The following is a 20,170-nucleotide window of genomic DNA, read 5'->3' as shown; positions in this document are numbered from 1 at the left end:
AGATAGACCCCATAGCAGTCTTCAGTTCTGGTCTCAGGTTTGTCATCAGCACCTACACATTCCACTTCATGCTTTGTCTCTGCTTCTTGATGACTCTCAGTGCTCATCTGCTCTCAATCTTTTTTGCAATGTCTTTGCCATAGCATGTTCCATTTTTTTACAGCACCATATAAAATTTCTGTCTCTTAAAAAGCATTCTTTCTAGCATATGAAAAGGAATACTAGAGCTGTACAGAGGGAGCATAAGAATTACAAAACAAAATGAAAAAACCCACCCACATTCAGTCCATTTTTTCCTAGTCATAGGTGGCCAAACTCATATGGATGACATTTTTAAGAAATTAATTCTGCCTGAGGCAGATGTCCTGCCTGGAAAAGCTAACTATAAACAGATAAAGTTTGCCCAGAGTTCCAAGAAACTGAGAGAAGACTTTATAATGTAAAGTGTTAAGCAGTTTAATATAGGCTGTGCTACCAGCTCTGGTTGTAATAACATATTTTTCTTCCATTTGTGTTAATTGTAGTTATCTACTTGCATCAAAGGAAAATGGAAATAAATTGAATTGTTTATGCTGTAAATTTGATACGAGTATTTTTTTGTTGATAAGTTTTTCTAATATTTGGAAAATAAAATTTTCAGTTCTTATAAGGATGGCAATTACACTTTAAAGACAGATGAGGATCTATCCTTGCAGTTTGGTGATACTAATTGGCATGATAATTGAGTTACTTTCCGTAACTAATAAGACATTGCTGTTCCTACATTAGGTTATGTATTTGATGCAGATTCTGAAACTGATCAACACTGTATGAATGTAGAAATAGAAAAATATATTATAAAATATTCACAAGACTGTCTTGATGTCATTGTAATAACTATGATTCCAAGTAGAACTTTATTAAGGAAGTAGACCATTCACTTTTTGATACATTACATTTTATAGAAAGCTTTGCAACTGTAGACTGTACATATTTATGTGTTTTTGTTGATTAAAAAACTTATAAATTTAAGTAGATTTAGGGGGAAAAAACAGATCATAATAAAAATTGAGTAGTTATAGTTAATATTTTTGTTTGTACTATTTATACACTGGCCTAAAATTCTTTTCTTCATTTTAAGGTAACTGAGCTGCACAATATCAAAAACATAACTAGATTGCCTCGAGAGACAAAGAAGCATGCAGTGGCAATTATCTTTCATGATGAGACGTCAAAGACATTTGCGTGTGAGTCAGGTAAGTGATTGGTACTACATCTCCAGCTTGAAGAAATCAAGTTACACATCAAAGTCTTACTCAGATGAATTAACTTAAAACACCAGATAGAAATCCTTAGCTTAAAGGAATTTTTTGTAAACAAGAACTTTGGAATTTGGTGTTTAGGTTTTTGGGGGTTTGGTAGGGATTTTTTTAATATACTTCAGGAGATGTTGGGGGTGTTACAGAGCTCTTTCTTCCATTACTTATCTTTGACTGAATGCAGATGGTCTGAAGACTGGAGATTTTCAGCTAAACTTGTAAAACTGATTAAAAAATACCTATGGGATGTTATTAAGTCAAGATGTGAAACATTCTTTTTTTTACCAAGTTTTGCTATAGGCACTTGCAAAACTAATAATTATCATGCCATTGCAAAGAAGAGGTAAATACCAGTTAAAACCCTAGGATATTGTAAAGCTGGATGTCAAGCAGTCTGCGGCTTAAACAGCTACATGGTATAATGAATGAGTTAAGTTGAGAACAGACTTGGGCATCACGCTACATAATGACAGGTAGTTTACTTGTGAGACACAGAACACTGCAGTATTAAAGTGCACTGTTTTCTTTGAAAATGCAATAGTACATGCCTGTGTCCTAGGGTATATTCTACCTGAAAAAATGTTTTTTAAAAGAATTTTTTTAATGAGGAAGTTTCTATTTGTTTAGTGACATATTTGAAACTGTGTATTTTAAAATTATATCTTAATATTATCATATAAACATTACATGGTGTACAATCTAAGTTAAATATAGTGAAACAAAATTCAAGAAACATGGAGGAGGTAGGTTAGAAGTGTGTAAAGTCATGAATTATGTGGATTTTGTGATAAGTATTGCAAACATTGATATGTATATCCCATCAGAAAAGATGGATTGACATTTGTTCATTAATTTAAATTTAAAAACACAAATATAGAAAATCTGTGTCTTTCTAGAATCAGTTTAACAAATTATTAGATAAGTAGTTAACATTAAAGACTTCAATTTCTAATGTGTAGAATTAATAATGCCTCTATAATACGATTAATAATTAAACAAAAAAACTTAAATTATATTTCAGCAACACTGAAATCAGTTTTCCAGAAACTTTTCCATTTGCGTACACATTCATTCCCCTTTTTCTCTAATGCAAAAATCTTATTCCTTCCCTAGAATTACTAGGGTGCAGGTATATTTGAAAAGAGTGACAGCAAATCATAACTTCAGGATTCTTTCCTCAAAGAAGGGGAAAACCTAAGAAAGTCCAGCATGTCTGGCACACTCATCCCTTTCTTCTGTAACAAACACGATGCAAGTCCTTAACCTTGAACCCCGTTGTTTGTACAAGACACAAGTACCTTAAGGTGCTAACAAAGATGCCAGTACAAGATGTCCTACCTTAAGGCTATGCTCTATGCAAAGGTGTGTTTTGAATGGATGGAGCCTTGGGTGAAGTGACCAGTGGAGAGCTTGTGGGCAGAGATCAAAGGACAGACCAACACAGGTGATATTGTAGCAGGTGTCTGCTATAGACCTTCTCATCAACAAGAGAAAGCAGATGAATCATTCTTAAGGCAAGTGGAAAAGGCCTCAGAGTCCCAGACGTTGGTACTCTTGGGTGACTTTAACCACAACAAAATCTATTGGACAGCCAATATGGCTGGACACAAGCAATCCAGATTTCTGGAATAGATTGAAGACAATTTCTTGATATAGATCAATACTGTGATGAGGGGAGATGCTCTGTTTAAGGATGTGCTTGACAGGATCCTGTTGATAATTGCCTTGGAGAGCAAAAGACCCAGGCGAGCTAGCTAATCTTCAAGGACAGCATCCTCTGAGCACAAGAACTGTCCTTCCCATTCTTCAGAATACAAGCATTGCAGAAGACCAGTATGGATGAACGTGTAGCTCCTGACTCAGCTCAAATACTAAAAGGGAAGCACACAGAAGCAGGGACAGACTACTTGGGAGGGATACAGAGGCATTGTTCATGTATATGGGAATGGAGCCAGGAAAGCTCCAGCTCAGCTGGAGCTGAAACTAGCCATGGAGGTGAGGGACAGCAAAGGTTTCTTTCAAAGGCCAAGTGAGTGTGGGTCCATTGCTCGGTGGGGCAGTGGACCTAGTGACAAGGGGCATGAGAAAGGCTGAGGTACTTGATGGCTTTTTTGTACCTTGGTTTTCATTTGCAAGGTTTGTCCTCAGGTCTTCCAGGTTTCTGAGCCTCTTAGCAGACAGTGGGAGTGAAGTAATACCCACAGCAGAGCAAGGCAGAGTCAGACATTACTTAAATCACTTGGGTGTCATACACAAGTCCATGAAACTAGATCATCAAGAATGACAAGAAGGAGGATCCAAATAACTACAGGCTAGTCAGCCTCACCTCAGTCCCTGAGAACACTGTTGGAGTAAATCATGTGTAAACACATGAAAGACAACAAGGTGAATGGGAGTAGCTAAAATATTTTCCGTATGCAAATCATGTGTTTTATGGTGAGGTGTTTGGCACTGTGGGCAAGGGAAAGACCATGGCTGTTGTATACCTTGATATTTTCTTTGACAGCCTCCCATAGCCTCCTCCTCAGTCCCCAAATTGGTGGGACATGGGATGGATAATGGCACTATAAAGTGGGTAGAAAATAGTCTGGTCTTAAAGAGTTGCAAAGTCAAGCTTGTGGCCAGTAGGTAGTGGGTCCCTCAGGGATCAGTGCTGGGACTAATACTGTTTGATGCTTCATTGACAACCCAGATAGTGAGATGGTGAGTGCTCTCAGCAAGCTTGCAGGTGACGCCAGATTGGGGTGGAAATGGACTCACAGTAACCTTTTGAAGTTCTGCAAGAGAAAATGAAAAGTCTTGCCCCTGGGTTGGAGCAATCCCAGGCAACAAGGCAGGCTGGGGGCAACTGTATGGCAAGCAGCTCTGCAGAAAAGGCCCTGGGGTCCTAGTGGACAGCAAGCTGAATATATCCTGGATTGCATTAGTAAGAGTGTTGACAGCACATGCAGGGAAGTGATCCTTCCCTTCTATTCAGCATTGATAAGACCACATCTGGAGTACTGTGTCCATCTCTGTGCTCTCAGCACAAGATTATTGACATACAGAAGCAAACCCAGTGGAGGGCCACCAAGGGTCAGGGTCAGGAGCACATGACATGTGAAGAGAGACTGAGAGCCGAGCCTGTTCAGCCTGGAGAAGAAACAACTTCAGAGGATCTTATCACTCCCTACAACTACCTCATCTGAGAATACAGAGAAGATGGAGCTATAAAAGTGTCAGATATCTTGCTGTTTCTGAAATACTACGTATCTTAGCTGCGGGTATTGTCGAGTTTCAATCAGTTTGCCTTTCTCCATGACTTCAGTCTATCTAAACAGTATAGACTGCATCACCTCCATCAGATGAGATAGATAACTCTGCTTTATTTCATTAAAATCTGACCCTTCAACTCCAAATCTTTTGTGTGTTCCAAACTAGGAAGATATGGTCTAAAAACAATTTATTTTGCAGCTTGTTTCCACAACTGAGTTCTGTCTTCCCACAAGGAACTATCACCATTTTTACTGCTGCTGAAATGTGCCAAGTACTTTGCCTTCTTTCATGAAACTTATCAGAGTTTAAGGGATTATCAAAGTTAAGGAGCTGCTTGTTATTTGAAATGTTTTTTTCTTCTTCTCAGATCTCTAAAAAAATGTTCAGTAGCAGTGGTTTCTATGGGACAATGCCTAGATTTTTAACAACCTCATAGTGTGTAGTGATCTACACACAATGGTGTTTATTTTGGCAAATCAGGCCACTTCTTTGGTTAACACAGTATACCTTTACTCTACTAATACCTCTTCTTTCCTGTGGCTTCAGTGAGAAAGAACCACTCAAGTGGTTTTGACTCAGTCAAAAATCTTCTAGAATCATAGCTGCTTGACCTTCTTGAATTATTTAGGATCCCAAAGTTTCATGATAGGAACATTTTTCTACTGTGGAGTCTCTAACTATGCAGAAGAAGATATTTTGTTTCCTATTATCTTGTCCTCCAGGGGCAGATAAAAAGAGTAATGCTTGAACCCTTTGCAAAAGGTCTGGTGAGCATAGAGTCAATTTCTTGGAAAGGAGGAGGAAGTAATGCTTAAAGCTGAGCTGGCTTTATATGGGGACTGAACCATGTGAGATAGGGTTTTTGTCAGAGTTGTACCACGAAATGTTTTAAAATAACCATAACATTTTGGTTTTGACAGTATGAGCCAATGTCTTTTTCTCTGTGCAGTCTAAAAGTCCATGTAATGAAAAGTAGCACATTTTTCTGGGATTTGGCCTTCTTAATTATGGAATGAAGCACAGTAAAATGCTATTCTGTTTTAAAATAGGTCTCTAAAGATGCAGAACACTTCGATCCTCCCCAGAAAGCCAGAGAGTTGTGATACCAGTCCACTGATTGTGCTGATTGAGAACTTATGGTTTTTTTCAAAGCTCCTAAGACTTCTAGGCCCTCAGCTTGTTTATAGTCTTCGAGACAGCTACTGACAAGTCTGAGCTGTGGATGGGCTGTAGCCCCCATATTTCCATTAGGATTGCAACAAATTAATTATATGAGGAGCATCTAATTTTTGGTAATCTTCATTTGCTGATGAAAACATTCTGTAGAAAAACAAACAAAAATCCTAAATATGCTTTTTTTTATCATCTAGCTGTTCCCATCACTACCACCAGTGCTCCAAATGTCTACAACAGGTGTAGGAATCTGTTCAGTTATGAAGTTCTATTGGAAAATTTTGAAGAGCAAACCAATCTCAGATATTACAGTTCCATGATTAAATGCATGGGATAACAAGTCTTTAAAAAAGAATTATCCCTCTTCAGGGAGAGAAAGAAGCTGCTTGCTGTCACTATATCTTTCTGACATCTCTTCTGGTGGGCAGAGACTTGTGACTTTGGTGATGAGCAAGCAACATTTTTAAATTGTTTCAGTTACCATCAGAATTGTTTCAGTAGAAGTAAACTAATGAGAAGTCACAGTGATTAAATAACATGAAAAGTACTCTATAACTCATTGAACTTAAGACAGACTCTAAAGAGTGGGAGTTCTTCTTCAGACAATGGGAAATTTTTGCCATCTTATCAAGGAAAAGGCTAAGGTCTCAGTTTTGGCCTCCCTGAAAATCATGTGAAAGTTATTGCCATTAAAAAAATGTTCATAAATTTTTTTTATCAAGAATCATGGAATTCTGAGTTGCTTTAGAAACAGGGAAATGAAAAACTCTCAGGTTGCTAACACATTGAGACAATTAAAATTAGATGTTGCCAAATGTATAAGCAGGTTAAGTGGAAGGACAGAATACTGTGGAAAAAAAATGAAGCAGTTTGGGGGAACTGAGCATATTTGCTCCAGTATAATAAAGGTTAAAAAGACATTACTGTTGTCTTTTAAATACATCAAAGAGGAAAAAAGGAAAGTTTTTAAGATATAAAGTGACCTTACCACAAGAACAAATATAGCATATGTGCCCAGTATCAGTCTATATTGCTACGGCTATTCAATTAGCAGGAGCAACAGAGACTGAAAATTTAGAGGGAAATTTCTAGGAGTTAAAGCAGTGAGGTTCCACACAGCCTCACAGAAATCCTTCCCCATTCCCATGTGGTTTTTTTTTTTCTGCACTCCTCAGTATACTATCAAGCAAATGGAAAAAGTCTTTTAACTCTGGATGCTAGCCACTGAGTTTGAGGTGCTGTCTTTCACTAATACATTTTTAAAAAAAGTTGTTGGAATGGGTTTTGTTTGTCTGGTTTTTTTGTTGTTGTGATTTTTTTCAGGTAAGTGTTCTGAAAGTTTTTGTATATATATTGCTATGCTCAGACACATGTATCTATTGAGAAGCTCTTATTCCTGCAAGCCTAATGTCTGTAATGTGGCAGTAACCCAAGTGTCTGCACTGAGACAGATGTTCTGAAATGCCCTGTAAACTCTCTCTAAAGTTGTGGATATGATGCAGAGAGCAATGGTAGCTATGCAGGACCAGCAAGAAAATGAAGTTGTCAGACATATGAATACTGATTAAAGCTAGAAGTTTACAGTGCTATTATGGAAGTTGCTAGCATGATGAGAATTATGCCTGAATAATAGCTAGCTTTCAACGTATGAAGTTTCTGGGTTGCACTAGGTCAGTGACACACAATATGGGAGCATGATTTTTCCTTTTGCAAGACCAGCAAAATATTAAGTGATACAAGTCCCTGGCTCTTTTAGGCTCTGTGAACCCACCAGCACAGGTTTGTGTAAAATTTATTTTGATTTCTAAACAACAGAATGTGAAGAAAATTGATGAACTTGTAAATCTGTTGATAAAATCAAATTGGGGAGGTTGCCAATAATATGGATTCAGAGACAAGAGAGACAAAATAAATTAGGGCTAATGCGTGATTTCAGTGATTTGAGTACAGAATAAGACATAACATGAGAAAAAGAAAAGGGGTAAAAATCACAGAAAAATCTTAAAACTGCAGCTGTGAAACAAATGTAGACATCACCTAAGATACTGGTATTTGTCTGGCTTCGCTTCACTACAGTGCCCCATTCTGTATAGAAGTAGATGAATCTAAAGGGTTTCTTTCTTTCCAGGCACACTTGAACTGCAGTTCTAGAGTCACTGCAATCAAGAAACATCTTCATTATTTTTAAGAGGTTATGGTTTGGCATTTCCTTAAAACTTCCTCTATTCAAAATAGAATTTGGTTATTGCAAGAAGTCAATCAGCTGTTCTGCTTGAAACTTCTGCTTTAGGGGTTTATCCATCATTACACTATATTGATAAAGCTTGACTGATAATATTCTTGCGGTTGTTTTGACTCAGTCCAGCATTTTAATTTCTTGAACGTCTTGATGCTGTGATGGTTACCTTGATAAAACTCTTTTATACATCTATAAGATAAACAGTGTTTTTCTTCTATATTCTTATGCCTTCAATTTTTTCTGAGTGCCGTCAAACTGTGAAAGTAAGTCTTGTTATAACTCTGCAAAAAAAAGTTTCACTTTGTTGAAAATGAAAGACTGTTGGTCTCAAGTAGCAATGTGTTCAGCAATGTGGTTTTTTTAGTTCCGTATATGTTTTTCCTTTTAAACCTGTTTTCACCACTTGTTGGTGTTGCATTCTTTTCTTTAAAAAAAATTACACCACTGCTAGCATTTTAAAAGGCACAAATTCAGTTCATTTTTGTACTGAAAAAGCTTTTGGGCTATTGCCAAATTACTACTGATTATGAGCTGGGCTTTTTCTCCTTGATAGTTTTCACAAGCAAAAATATTCTGTGCTTGAAGAGTTTGACAGATGTCAGTGGAATATTAGATGTAATTCATATCACTATATCCTTTGACAGCTAAGAAGCCTGGAGGTTTTGGATTAAAATTACAGTGAAACATTGAGGCTTTGAGATGGAGCATCAATGATCATACCTGCTGTTATTACTAAGAGTACAAATGGCTACATAAACTTTAAAAACAACCAGATTAAAGTTCCCATTTTCAATGTTAGTTTTGTGAGTTTGAAGCTCCAGCATCATGGAGGTGGTAAAAGTGAAGAACAGCTTCCCAAATACAGTTTTGGTACTGGAAAGAGGAATTCAAAGTTCACATTTTGCATGCATAAAAATAATCCTATATAGTTTAAAATATTCTGAAAGATGGTATATTTATCTGCTAAAGTGGCAGGGATTGCTATATGAAATTTATGACCCTGCCTTTTCTACTTTCTGTTTGTGATTATTTTTTTAATATACTGAAGGGGCCTTACTTACTTCTCTGTAAGCGTATGGTTCATTGGAGGTCAGATGCATGTTCGCACTTCCACACGTGCCACAATATTTTGAGATCCAGAAAAAGAGTGGAAAGACAGGCATTGCATGAAGTAAAGATGTTGCTCTGGATTCTTACATTCTCCTTTTTTTATCATAATATTTGAAACACTATCTACTTCCAAGGCAAAGTTCAGTCTGAGTCATGGTTATAAATGTTATATTCTAAGATTAATATTTGAATGTATATTCCTTTGTTCTGGACAAATAGTTGCCTTTTCATTAGTAATTACTTTTATTTCCTAATTTTTTTCATGTTTGCCTATAAATATGCATCTTTATTCTGACTTTAACATTTATAAACCAGAAATATTTGGATTTTTGCTCTCATTTCTCATAGTTGTTTGGCTTTCTGTTGGTCCTAATTATTCTGTGGTTATCTGTCTGAACTACATTGTTACAATTTTCTGACACATCTTGGTAGTATGTATAACTATCAAATGGAAGGAATGCAGAAAATACCACCCCATCTTCAGGACATAGATGTTGATGGAACGGGTACTACACTATTACTTTCCACCCTTTTCAGCCACTTTTAGGTTATTAATTGAGTGAAAACTTAGTTCTAAAACAAATTAACATTTAAAAGTATTCGGGAAGACAAACTCAAATTTTCTTTTAGTAGCATTGCCAGCTGCTGAATTTGATAACAGTAGACACACAAAATGGTCATCGTCCCTCCAGCACTTCTCCCAGGCAGGTGCCTGAGCTGAGAACACTGCTGCATTCTCAGTTTGTAGGGCAAATGGGGGACAGCAAGGAAACAAGGTTAACTTCCAGCCTAGCAGGAGCATGTGCGGGGGCCGTGACAAAAGGAGTAGGAAAGCTGTAAGATTTCTAAATGCGGAAATTGAAAGAGGTAAGCTTGCTCTGGGACTGCAATATGGGAAACCCTAAATTTAAGGCTTTGAAGGTCAAAACATTTGGAGGCTGAAAGTTTTTCTTTCCTTCCTTTAAGTTTCATTACATGGTTGTGTATACTGAATAAGCATTCAGTTGCCCTTGCTGTTGATGTACTGTAAATTTGTCTGGACACTCTTTACTAATGTTTAACATAGTGGATCTGGATAAGTAGAGAAGTTCTGTATTATTCTTTCTTCCTGGACAAATATATTGAAGTGTAGACACTGTAAGTGCTTTCCTTATCACAGTTTTACTCAAAGGGATTGAAATTTATATGAAATATAAACTGTTCCCATAGGAACAAAAGTGAAACTAGATAGCTAAGATAGTGAATCATCCATTTTAGACTGTGTGTATGACTCCTTGAGAGTAAGAGTAGGAAAAAATCTTCCTGCCTGCAGAAGCTGAACAACTTCAGAAGACAACAGAAGAGAGCAAGGAGATTTTGGCTTCATCTGGTAGATGGTGCAAGGTCAGCTGAATATTGATTTTAGAGAGACTGGGAGAAATACATGAATCAAAAACCCTCTGCCCTAGAAGTTCAGCACACAGTTTACCTTTCCCAGTAAGCACAGAGTGGAAGTAGGTTAGTGATGGTGAAGTCCAGGATGTCAGGCATATGGAGGTATGGAATTGTTTGGGGGTTTTTTGGTAAACTGTTAAACATCTGTTGAACCTTGCAGTGTCTGCAACATCTATGTTTTATACCAGAACAAAGTATGTATTAGTTTGAAGGCACAAGCTCATAAAAATGCAGTCTAACAACATGGTCTAACATTTGGCCAAAACCAAAAAAATAAAAGTTTTTCTTAGCCTCTGTCTGTTTCCCTTAAACTGTAATCTGAAATTACTAATAGGTTGTGCCTCTCTATATAACAAGATTTCTTCCTGATCCCATTTTGAGATTCTTAGTGAGTCTGATGAATGTACTGTGTCATGAATAACTGCTAGTCCTATGAAACAAGGATATGGAGATACTGGTTTATCCTTTGTATAATTCATGGCATAAATTAATTTCAATGACAGAATACTTTTAAATCATATTATAAGTGTGAAAGTCCAAATTACTTTTTATCATGTAAACATATTTTATTAGAAGGTAAGGCAATAAGGCACTATTTTAACATGCCTTCATGCTGTGTATCACACAACATCCCTACGCATTGCTTTTTAAAAATATTGGCCTGTTTTACACTGCCAAAAGGCATTCACACAGAATAATGAAAGTATTACTGAAAACTATCTGAGAATCTTGATGAGTTTTACACATAAAATTGCCTCATATTTTGAGTTGCTATTAGGAGTTTGCAGAAGAAGGACTGGGAATGCAACTTCATTAACCGAATGGCAGATGAATGTGACAAAGCCTGGGAATGAATCTCTCCATATTAAACGTCTACTATAGATATATGTATTGATATAGATTCCACTTTCACTAAAATATCCATGTGTGAGGTTCTAGTATGGATTTGCAATTGCTATTACCAGTAAGAAATGTGAAATATTAAAAAAAAAAAAAAAAAGCAAAGTAGAGAATAATCCCTCTTTCTTCCTCTTCATCCATTTATTTCTGATACAAGCTAGATGCTTGTATTCTGTGGCCATACCTTAGCATTCATCAGAGAAATTGCACAATTGGCTTTCCACACTACATGAGAATAAATGAACTATATGCCATCTTCATCCTGAAAAAAACCTGCTTGTTCAAATTGCTACACATTTTATATAATGCAAAAACTAAAACCTCTCCAGGATAGTTTGTTAATGCATTCTTACATGCAGGAATCATGTTATGGAACAACATGTTGGGCTCAAAAAGGGTGAAGTTTGCAAGCAAATTTAATGTTCTCACTTTAAAAGTGCCTTTTAAACATCCATGTTAATAAGCACTCTAGTGTTTGCAGAACAGATCCTGGTTTTGGCTGAGATAGAGCTAATTTTTCTTCTTGGTAGCTAGAATAGTGCTATATTTTGGATTCAGTATGGGATTTGGTATGAGAAGAATGTTGATAATATACTGATGTTTTCAGTTGTGGCTAAGAAATCAAGGACGTTCCAGCTCCCCATGTCCTGCCAGTGTGCAGGTGTACAAGAAGCTGTGAGGGAGCATGGCCAGAGCAACAGACCCAAATTGGCCAATGGAATACTTCATATCATATAACATTATGCATATAGATGAGGATCGGCTGGAAAGAGGGGGTCTCTCTCTTCTCTGTGTTTGTGGTTTGGGGATTTTCTCTTCTCTGGGAACACTAGTTGGGAATGGGCTGGGCATTGGTCGGCAGGTGGTGAGCAATTGCATTGTGCATTATTCATTTGTGTTTTCTATTATTACTATTATCACTATAATTATTATTTTTATTTTATTTTATTTCAGTTATTTTTTTTTTATCTCAACCTACGAGTCTCCTTACCTTTACTTCTCCAATTCTCTCCGGCATCCCTTGGGTGAGCGAGTGGCTGCATGGTGTTTGGCTGCCAGCTGGGCTTAAACCAGACATAAGTATTTGTCATTGTACGCTAAGCAAAGTAATTTCTTACTTGCTTTCCACAATATAAAAGTCTTTGGGATTTTTTTAAAGACTGTAATGTTGTCATTATACTTAAAGGGTTTTTTTCTGCATGCTGTTCATGTTCTCAGGCATATTACCTTGATTTTATTATGGTTATGATAACCACTGCATTTGAAATGATGGTCTGATTGGCATTTAGCCAATTGTAACCAATCAGATTTCATTATCAAAATGTACAGAACAATGTAGAGTAAGTCTTAGCATGAAGGAAAAAAAAAAAAAAGTGAAGAAAATAATCATTGCCTATATTTATGATAGAAAATAAGGCTGGAAGTAATCTTGGGAAGCTTCTCTGTCCTAACGAAGTTATAGGTGTACATATGTATTATTGTATGTATGTTTATCATTCCTAGTAGATTGTGTCTTGACTGTTTAGGTTTTTTGAACATAATTAAAAGAAACAAAAATATATCAAGAGTATTAAGGTTGAAAAGAGAATGGCATAGCATTATATAGTTGAAACCAGAACAAAAGCCTGTCTTTTCCGTCTTGGTTAATCTGCCCCATGCTGCATTATGCATGTGGTAGTCTTTAAATGAATAATTTGTTATAGGGGCCTCTGCTGTGGTAGGTACCTTGGAAGAGAAATGAATGAGTCTTAGTGTTTTAAGAAGTCTTCTGTAAACCCAGGATAAATGGATTCAGTTTCTTTGCTAGACTTATGCTTTCTAGCAATTAGCACTACAAAACGTAATAGTGTACATTTGTATGGTTTCAAATTTACTACTTCCTGTGTTCTAAAGATTGCAATTTAAAAATAGATTTAAAAAATGTTCACGTAAGAAGGAAATTCAAACAAGATGTTTTCCTTGGAAATTCAGACAGGACTTCAGAGCCTGATTATTGTAGTGTAGCTATTCTTCTCCAGGCTTTTAGGCTTCTGACCCCCATCAGCATGACAAAACTGCCCTTGATGCTGAAGTTGTGGATTCTTCAGCAGCCTGCCAGGCAGACAGGCAGAGAGATGAGTAGATTTCTGACAGTGCATTTAGGTCTTGATGAATCTGCATTTAGTCAGAAAAGTCCCAACCAGCTCTAGGAATAACACACTTTGGAGCGAATCATCACTGTCTTGAAACTTATCCCTTAAAACTGTGTAGAGATGTTAGCACCGGGTTAAGGTGTGTCATCTGCAAAGGGTTGTATTTTTTGTTGCCTGTTGAATGGGCTAGTCAATAAAGAATTTTTGGGGGTTTTGTTTATGTCTTCATGCCTAGATTCAACCAGTCTTGGCTGCAAGCCAGATCTATTCTGTAAATAGTGCAGCTTTATGTTAAGAAGGCATCATGTCTCTGCAAATTTCCCCCATTTCTCACCTGATTTGCAGTAGAGTCAAAATAGAAACAAGATCACCTGCTCTTGCCAGTAAACATGATGCTAGACCTGCGAGGAAGCAGGACATGTTCAATGACAATATTCAGACTGTATGGTTAGGTAAAAGAAATCTGCACTACCTCTATCTCCAACATTCATATCTAGGACACAGAGAACATGTAGTTATGTTGTAGTGGGTGGACCTTGACTGGCTGCTAGGTGCCCAGCAAGATGCTTTCTCACTCCCCCTCCTCAGCAGGACAGGGGAAGAAGATTTGATGGAAAGCTCATGGGTCAAGATAAGGACAGGGCGATCGCTCATGAATTACTGAAAAAGGCTTGACTTGGGATAACTAGTAACAGAGTAGGATAGTGAGAAATAAAAACAAAACTGAAAACACCTTCTCCTTACGCCTTCCTTCTTCTCAGGCTCAACTTCACTCCCAGCTCTTCCCCCAAGCAGCACAGGGGGATGGGAAATGGGGGTTGCAGTCAGTTCATAACATTTTGTCTCAGCTGATCCTTCCTCCTCATATTCTTCCCCTGCTCCAGCGTGGGGTCTCTGCCGCTGTATACAGTCCTTCACAAACTTCTCCAACATGGGTCCTTCCCACAGGCTGCAGTTCTTCAAGAACTGCTCCAGTGTCAGTCCTTTCCATGGGGTGCAGTCCTTCAGGAACAGACTGCTCCAGCATGGGTCCCCCACGGGGTCACAGGTTCTGCCAGAAAACCTGCTCCTGCATGGGCTCCTCTCCATGGACTGCATCTCCTGCCAGGAGCCTACTCCTACATGGGCTCTCCACAGGTTGCAGCTTCCTTCAGGGAATGTCCACCTGCTGTGGAGTGGGGTTCTCCACAGGCCGCAGTGTGGATATCTGCTCCACCAGGGTCCTCCATGGGCTGCAGAGAGACAACCTGGGTCACCATGGTCTTCTCCAAGGGCTGCAGGGGAATCTCTACTCTGGTGCCTGGAGCACCTCCTCCCCCTCCTTCTTTCACCTTGGTGTCTGCAGAGCTATTTCTCTCACATTTCTTCTTCACTCCTCCCTATAACACACAGCTGTGCAGCATTTTTGTTGTATCTTAAATGTGTTTTCACAAAAGTGCTACCAACATTGCTGATGGGCTCAGCTTTGGACAGCAGCACTTGGAGCTGGCTGGAACTGGCTCTATTCAACACTGGGACAGCTTCTGCTGTTTTCTTACAGAAACTACCACTGCAACATCCCTCACTACCAAAACCTTGCCATGTAAACCCGATATGTATATAAAGAAATATTAATTCATCAAGGAAATGTTAGCAAATAAGCAAGTTTAAGATAGTCCTATGTAACTGTTTATCCTTAGTTTGTGTCTTTTCTTTCTTTTTTCTTTTTTTTTTATTTTTTTTTATTTTATTATTGGGACTAGTAGTATTAAGGCTCTTGGGTTTTAAGCACATCTATTTACTTTAATTATAACTCACTCGAACTCGTAATCCTTTCAGTCTGCTCTTCTGGAAAGTACTGGGATGTTACTGACTCAGTGCTAATGTGCCAATAGAGAAGTGCATAGCTTGTGAACTTCTAGATAGTTTCCTTCTTTCCATTATTTTTTCCCACTTAAAATCTTTCTGTAAAAATAATAGAAGATACAATTACTTAACTCATACCTATTGTGTTTGAGCATATTTCTACTTCCTTTCCCTTTGGGATTGGTGTAATACCCCATATGCTCTCCACAAGTTTGTTAACACTGGAGTGGAATCCAGGTATCAGCTGAGATAAAAAGGTTTCTGCTCATCTGCGTGGAATGTAGGTCAGATCTCCTGGGATTTGTGAATATGTATCACCCTGTAAAATTACATAATTTCTGCGGTTCCTGACCTCTTCTCAGAATAGCATACATTTAGTGACAGCACAAAAATCATGACATTAATTTATAGATTGAATTTGGAGTATTGACAGATGATGTATGGCTGGCTGAGCCTAGGGAGAGTTCAATGAATAACATAATAATTTACTGCTCCAAACCTGAAACACCCGATCTATTTTTCATTCTCTGTCACTATTCAGCTTACGTTACATTTGGCTACTGTGTGTAAGGTATATGGGAGTGTTAGCAGGTTAACTGTTTCAAGCCTCTTGATACACTTTTGTCACTGTATGAAGACAGTCTGAGAATAGCAGCATGTGTAAATGAGCACAGAAAGTTTTGTGTGCTACTAATGTGTATTTAACCATCTATTCAGCATGGGATGTTCTACTTCATGAACAGTCTAGGCATGAAAATTTGGGACAAATTTGTGCACATTAAAAAAAACCCAAAGCAAAACAAAACAACATATTTGGTGTTCACTGTCCACCTTTCTTCATAACATTTTGAGAGGTTGCTAGAAGTCCACTGCCAATATGAAAGTTGCTATCAGCACCAACCCAGCCAGAATGGCAACTGCAGTCAGGGTGATTGGTAAAGCTTATACATTTGCATTTCACTGCTGGCTAGCAGTGATACCTAAAACAATTCTTAAGACTGAACCATGTGTGGGACTATTACAGCTATGTAGTAATAGGCAAAGACAAAGATTTATGTGACTTCTGACCGAATGCTCTTGTGAGATTTTCTAGAGTTGTCCCAGCTTCCATACCTGGAGAGCAAAGTTACTTAATACATTGTCACAGCCCATTCAGGTTTTTTAATCTCTTTGGCAATATGTCATGAGAAAACATATTGAACTATGACTTAAAGAACATAAATAAATAAATTTTAGGTAGAAATAACTCTAAATTTCAATAATTCAAATTGTTCGCTTTTCCTGTGTATTTGAAAAGACTACCACATCTATAATTTTTTATGTCCTCCAAATAAAAGTAGGAAGTATGCTCCCTTCAGAAAAGTATAAGAAGCTTTCCAGTAAGTAATTATTGCCTCATAATCTCTGAGAGCAGCACACAAAACAATCTCTTACCTGGAGAAGTGTCCAGTCCTTTTGTGAATTTTATACAGTAGCAAGTTTCTCTTTCAAATTATCAAGTCCTTCCCAGTAGTTATGCATTGGTTTTAACGGTAGTCTTTTCAAGACTATATTTTATGGCAGTAGTCTAGCATTATTGAGACTGGCCTCTGTTTTTTTTTAGATTTAACTAAAGTAGTTCATTAGTCTCAAAAAATTGGGTTCCAGTTACAAGCATGCAACAGTTTCTTTCATGTAATGATTAAAATTCCTAGATTTCAAGTATATATGCACATGAACCACAAATGCACCAATTAGCAGAGATTTCAGTTTCTAAATAGTTTATTCCCAGACAACTGAATTTCCCCTGCTTAGAGTAATTGATGATCCTGGCATGAAGTTCCAAGAAGTCGGCATTAAATCCCTCAAAGAGAGGACTTGGCCTTTTTTCCTGGTAAATAAATAAGAAAGTATTTTCCTGAATGAATTTTACTGTGTGACTAGTTCCTCTGTCAGTTTGGGATGTTCAGCCTTAAATTCTCTGGAGATCTGATACTAAATCTTTTCTTTTTTATTTATATCAAATAAGGAAATTCAGTCTAAGGCCAAGAAGCAAATTGTGCTTCAGATATACAAAGAAGCTTAATTTTAAAAAAAGCTTTATCAGTCACAATCAGTGCTTCTCTTAATGTAATTTTAAAGTAGTGTGGTTTTTAAAAGAGGCCCAAAGTACACCGCTCATCTTCAAATCAATATGACATTAATTGCAATTCAGTTTTTTCTATATGAAGATTGCACTGAAACAGGAAAATGTGAAAATATTTTCTGTAACTGCAGTTCAAGTACATGTAGGAGTCTGGGCCGCGCTGGGAGAAAGTTAGTGCAGACAGAAGAATGCAAGGACGAAGACAAGGCCAGCAAAATAAGGCTGGCAAAAACACACAAGATAGCAGATAAGTGAGAAACACCTGTGGTCAGCAAAAGTGCACAAGTCTGAGCAAAACAGGGTATGAGATAAGGGAGTTTTGGCAAGTTTTGGGCTTTACGTGCTAATTGCAATTAACCAATGCAAATGCTTGTAGAGGCGCGTGAACAGCACGTGTAGATGACCTGTAGCCTATTAGAAGATAGATGAGTGCGTGTATGGAACTTAGTAGAATATAAATGTAACCAGAAAAGGAATAAAAAAAAAAAAGATGGACGACCTGATCATCACATTGGTGTTGCGTCGTTTCTGTTCCCGCACGGAGAAATAAGGACCCCGGCTAATGGTGACCCCGACAAGTACATTCATACAATGTTTTCGTAACCTATATACAGAAATTAACTTTTTAGCTCTAAAAAAGCTTTATTTTTTTCCAATTTCTCTCCTAAAGCATGGTTGCCTTTAAAGTTTTGTTTTAAGCAATTCCAGCTGCATCCAACTGCTAATAAATCTGCATTGTAAATTAATCTGAGGTTAATACTGAAGTTAATCAATGGAGAAAACAATAGAGAGAGGCTGTGACTAAAAGTTGCATTTTAATTTTTAGTCATAAAAATGAAATCTTTTTTTCAATTTTAATTGGTTTAGAAACTTATAGTGTATTAATGTGTAGATAAGGCAAGTAAGGAGTTAACTATGACAAATGTATTAATTTTCTCCCTTCTGCTGAAACAGCTACCATTCGTATGAAAATTTTATATAAAAATACAGAAAATTTATTTTCTTATTTGGGAACTTTTTTGTATTTTTGCTTTAGATTCAGTTTTTATCAATTTGTGAATGTTCCAGAAAGTGGAATGAACATCATATTAGGTTAAAATTTGCAAACGTTTGATGAATCGAACTTGCAATGCTGTTTGATAGGTTTTGATGACAAGTGTGACATTTCACTAATTCATTTAAAGGAAGTTTCGAATTGCTTCATATGAGATGGATTTATTTTTTTTTTCATAATTCAAATTGAGTGATGACCCATTTCAATTCTTCTACATGCTATGGTGAAGACAGAATCAACAATTCTGTTCACAAAAGTAATGTAAATACTTCCAAAATATATTAATGCATTTCTTCTGACAGTGCATTCATATAGTGTTCTGGCATGTGTTAGGGGTTTAAGCTTCATATTTAGTAAAATCTGTATGACATGTACTAGTCTTCTGATGTCTTATGAAGATTTGAGCCTTACTTTGAAGTGAAAGCTGCATTTTAATTATAATTATGAGGAATCTTGTTGTGCTTCTAAATGATGGAAATCTACATCCATTTCCTTTCTGGAAAGCTGTACATTTTGAAAATGTGAGACATTTCTTAGTTTTTCCATGTTTGTGTCTGTATCTGGACTTAATTTTGCAATGAATTTTTTTAAAACTGCAGCAGCATAAAGTTACTATCAACTCTTATGAGACTATCACTTTATTGGGTAGTATTAAGGAGTGATTAGCCTTCATGTTTATGATCATGTAAGGTAAAGTTGAAAAACTGATCTCAAGTTCCTTGTTTTTAAAACCAAGCCTTTCCTTAAAAATATGTCTAGTTCTAAAGTTAAAATACAGAAATAATATTGTTATTTTTCTATTAATGAAATCATAAAAACCGGTCTATTATGAAGCATCATTTGTTTCTAAAGTAAACATAATTAAAATAATCCCAAATTTAGGAGAAAAAAAGTAAGCCTACTGGCTAACAGAAAAATTAAGCAAGCTTAAAATTAATTAAGTGGAAAAGGGAACCGAGTCTGACAGCAAGGTGATCATTTAATCATCTTCTGAATAAGAACAATGGCTCACTAATATGTATTATTTCTGTTTCAACAAATGGAAAGTACTTTGTAAAGTGTCCCCCAAAGATAGCTCTTTGGACTGGTGTCGGAAAACAGTCAACTCCATTTTAAATGATACTTGCTCAGTGACAGTATGAATTTGCCTGTTTCTTTAGGAGGTCCTCAGTAACTTAGCATTTCATTTCAATTTCAAGGGAAAAAAATAAATCAATCCTGTAACTGAAGTTTATATCCCATAAATAAAACATGAAGTCAATATTACAGCTGTTTTTTCTGCCTAGATTGTGTTACGGATAATTTTGACTGGATCTAGAAATTGAAATAATCAAATTAGAGAATTTGCTGTGGGCATATAAAATGAATATGGCTAATAACTGTAAAATGAAAGAACATTTGAATGTGCTAATGGACAAGCCTCTAGATAATTAAGCTAACCTATCTAGGAAAGACAGATCTGTGTTAGGTATGTTCTTATAAACATATAATCCAGTAAGAATGACAAAATGTCTTACTGCATAACTTCTGCTTTATATTCTAAACATCAACAGTCTTACCATTTTAAGTTTGCTTGAATGTGCAAGGAGGTTAGCCTACGCTTTG

General features: G+C 36.8%; 1 protein-coding gene across 1 annotated transcript in view; it reads left to right on the top strand.

Moving 5' to 3' along the window:
* DOK6 (docking protein 6) overlaps nt 1-20,170 on the top strand; it is a 269,235-nt gene that overhangs the window by 124,847 nt on the left and 124,218 nt on the right. Inside the window, exon 3 of the mRNA XM_074877431.1 lies at nt 1,121-1,235. Coding sequence (XP_074733532.1) covers nt 1,121-1,235 — 115 coding nt within the window. The remainder of the gene's footprint in view (nt 1-1,120; nt 1,236-20,170) is intronic.

Source organism: Strix uralensis, chromosome 1, assembly GCF_047716275.1.
Source record: "Strix uralensis isolate ZFMK-TIS-50842 chromosome 1, bStrUra1, whole genome shotgun sequence".
Taxonomy (NCBI): Eukaryota; Metazoa; Chordata; class Aves; order Strigiformes; family Strigidae; genus Strix; species Strix uralensis.
Note: the sequence above shows the minus strand (reverse complement) of the source record. Positions and strands in the feature narration are given on the sequence as shown.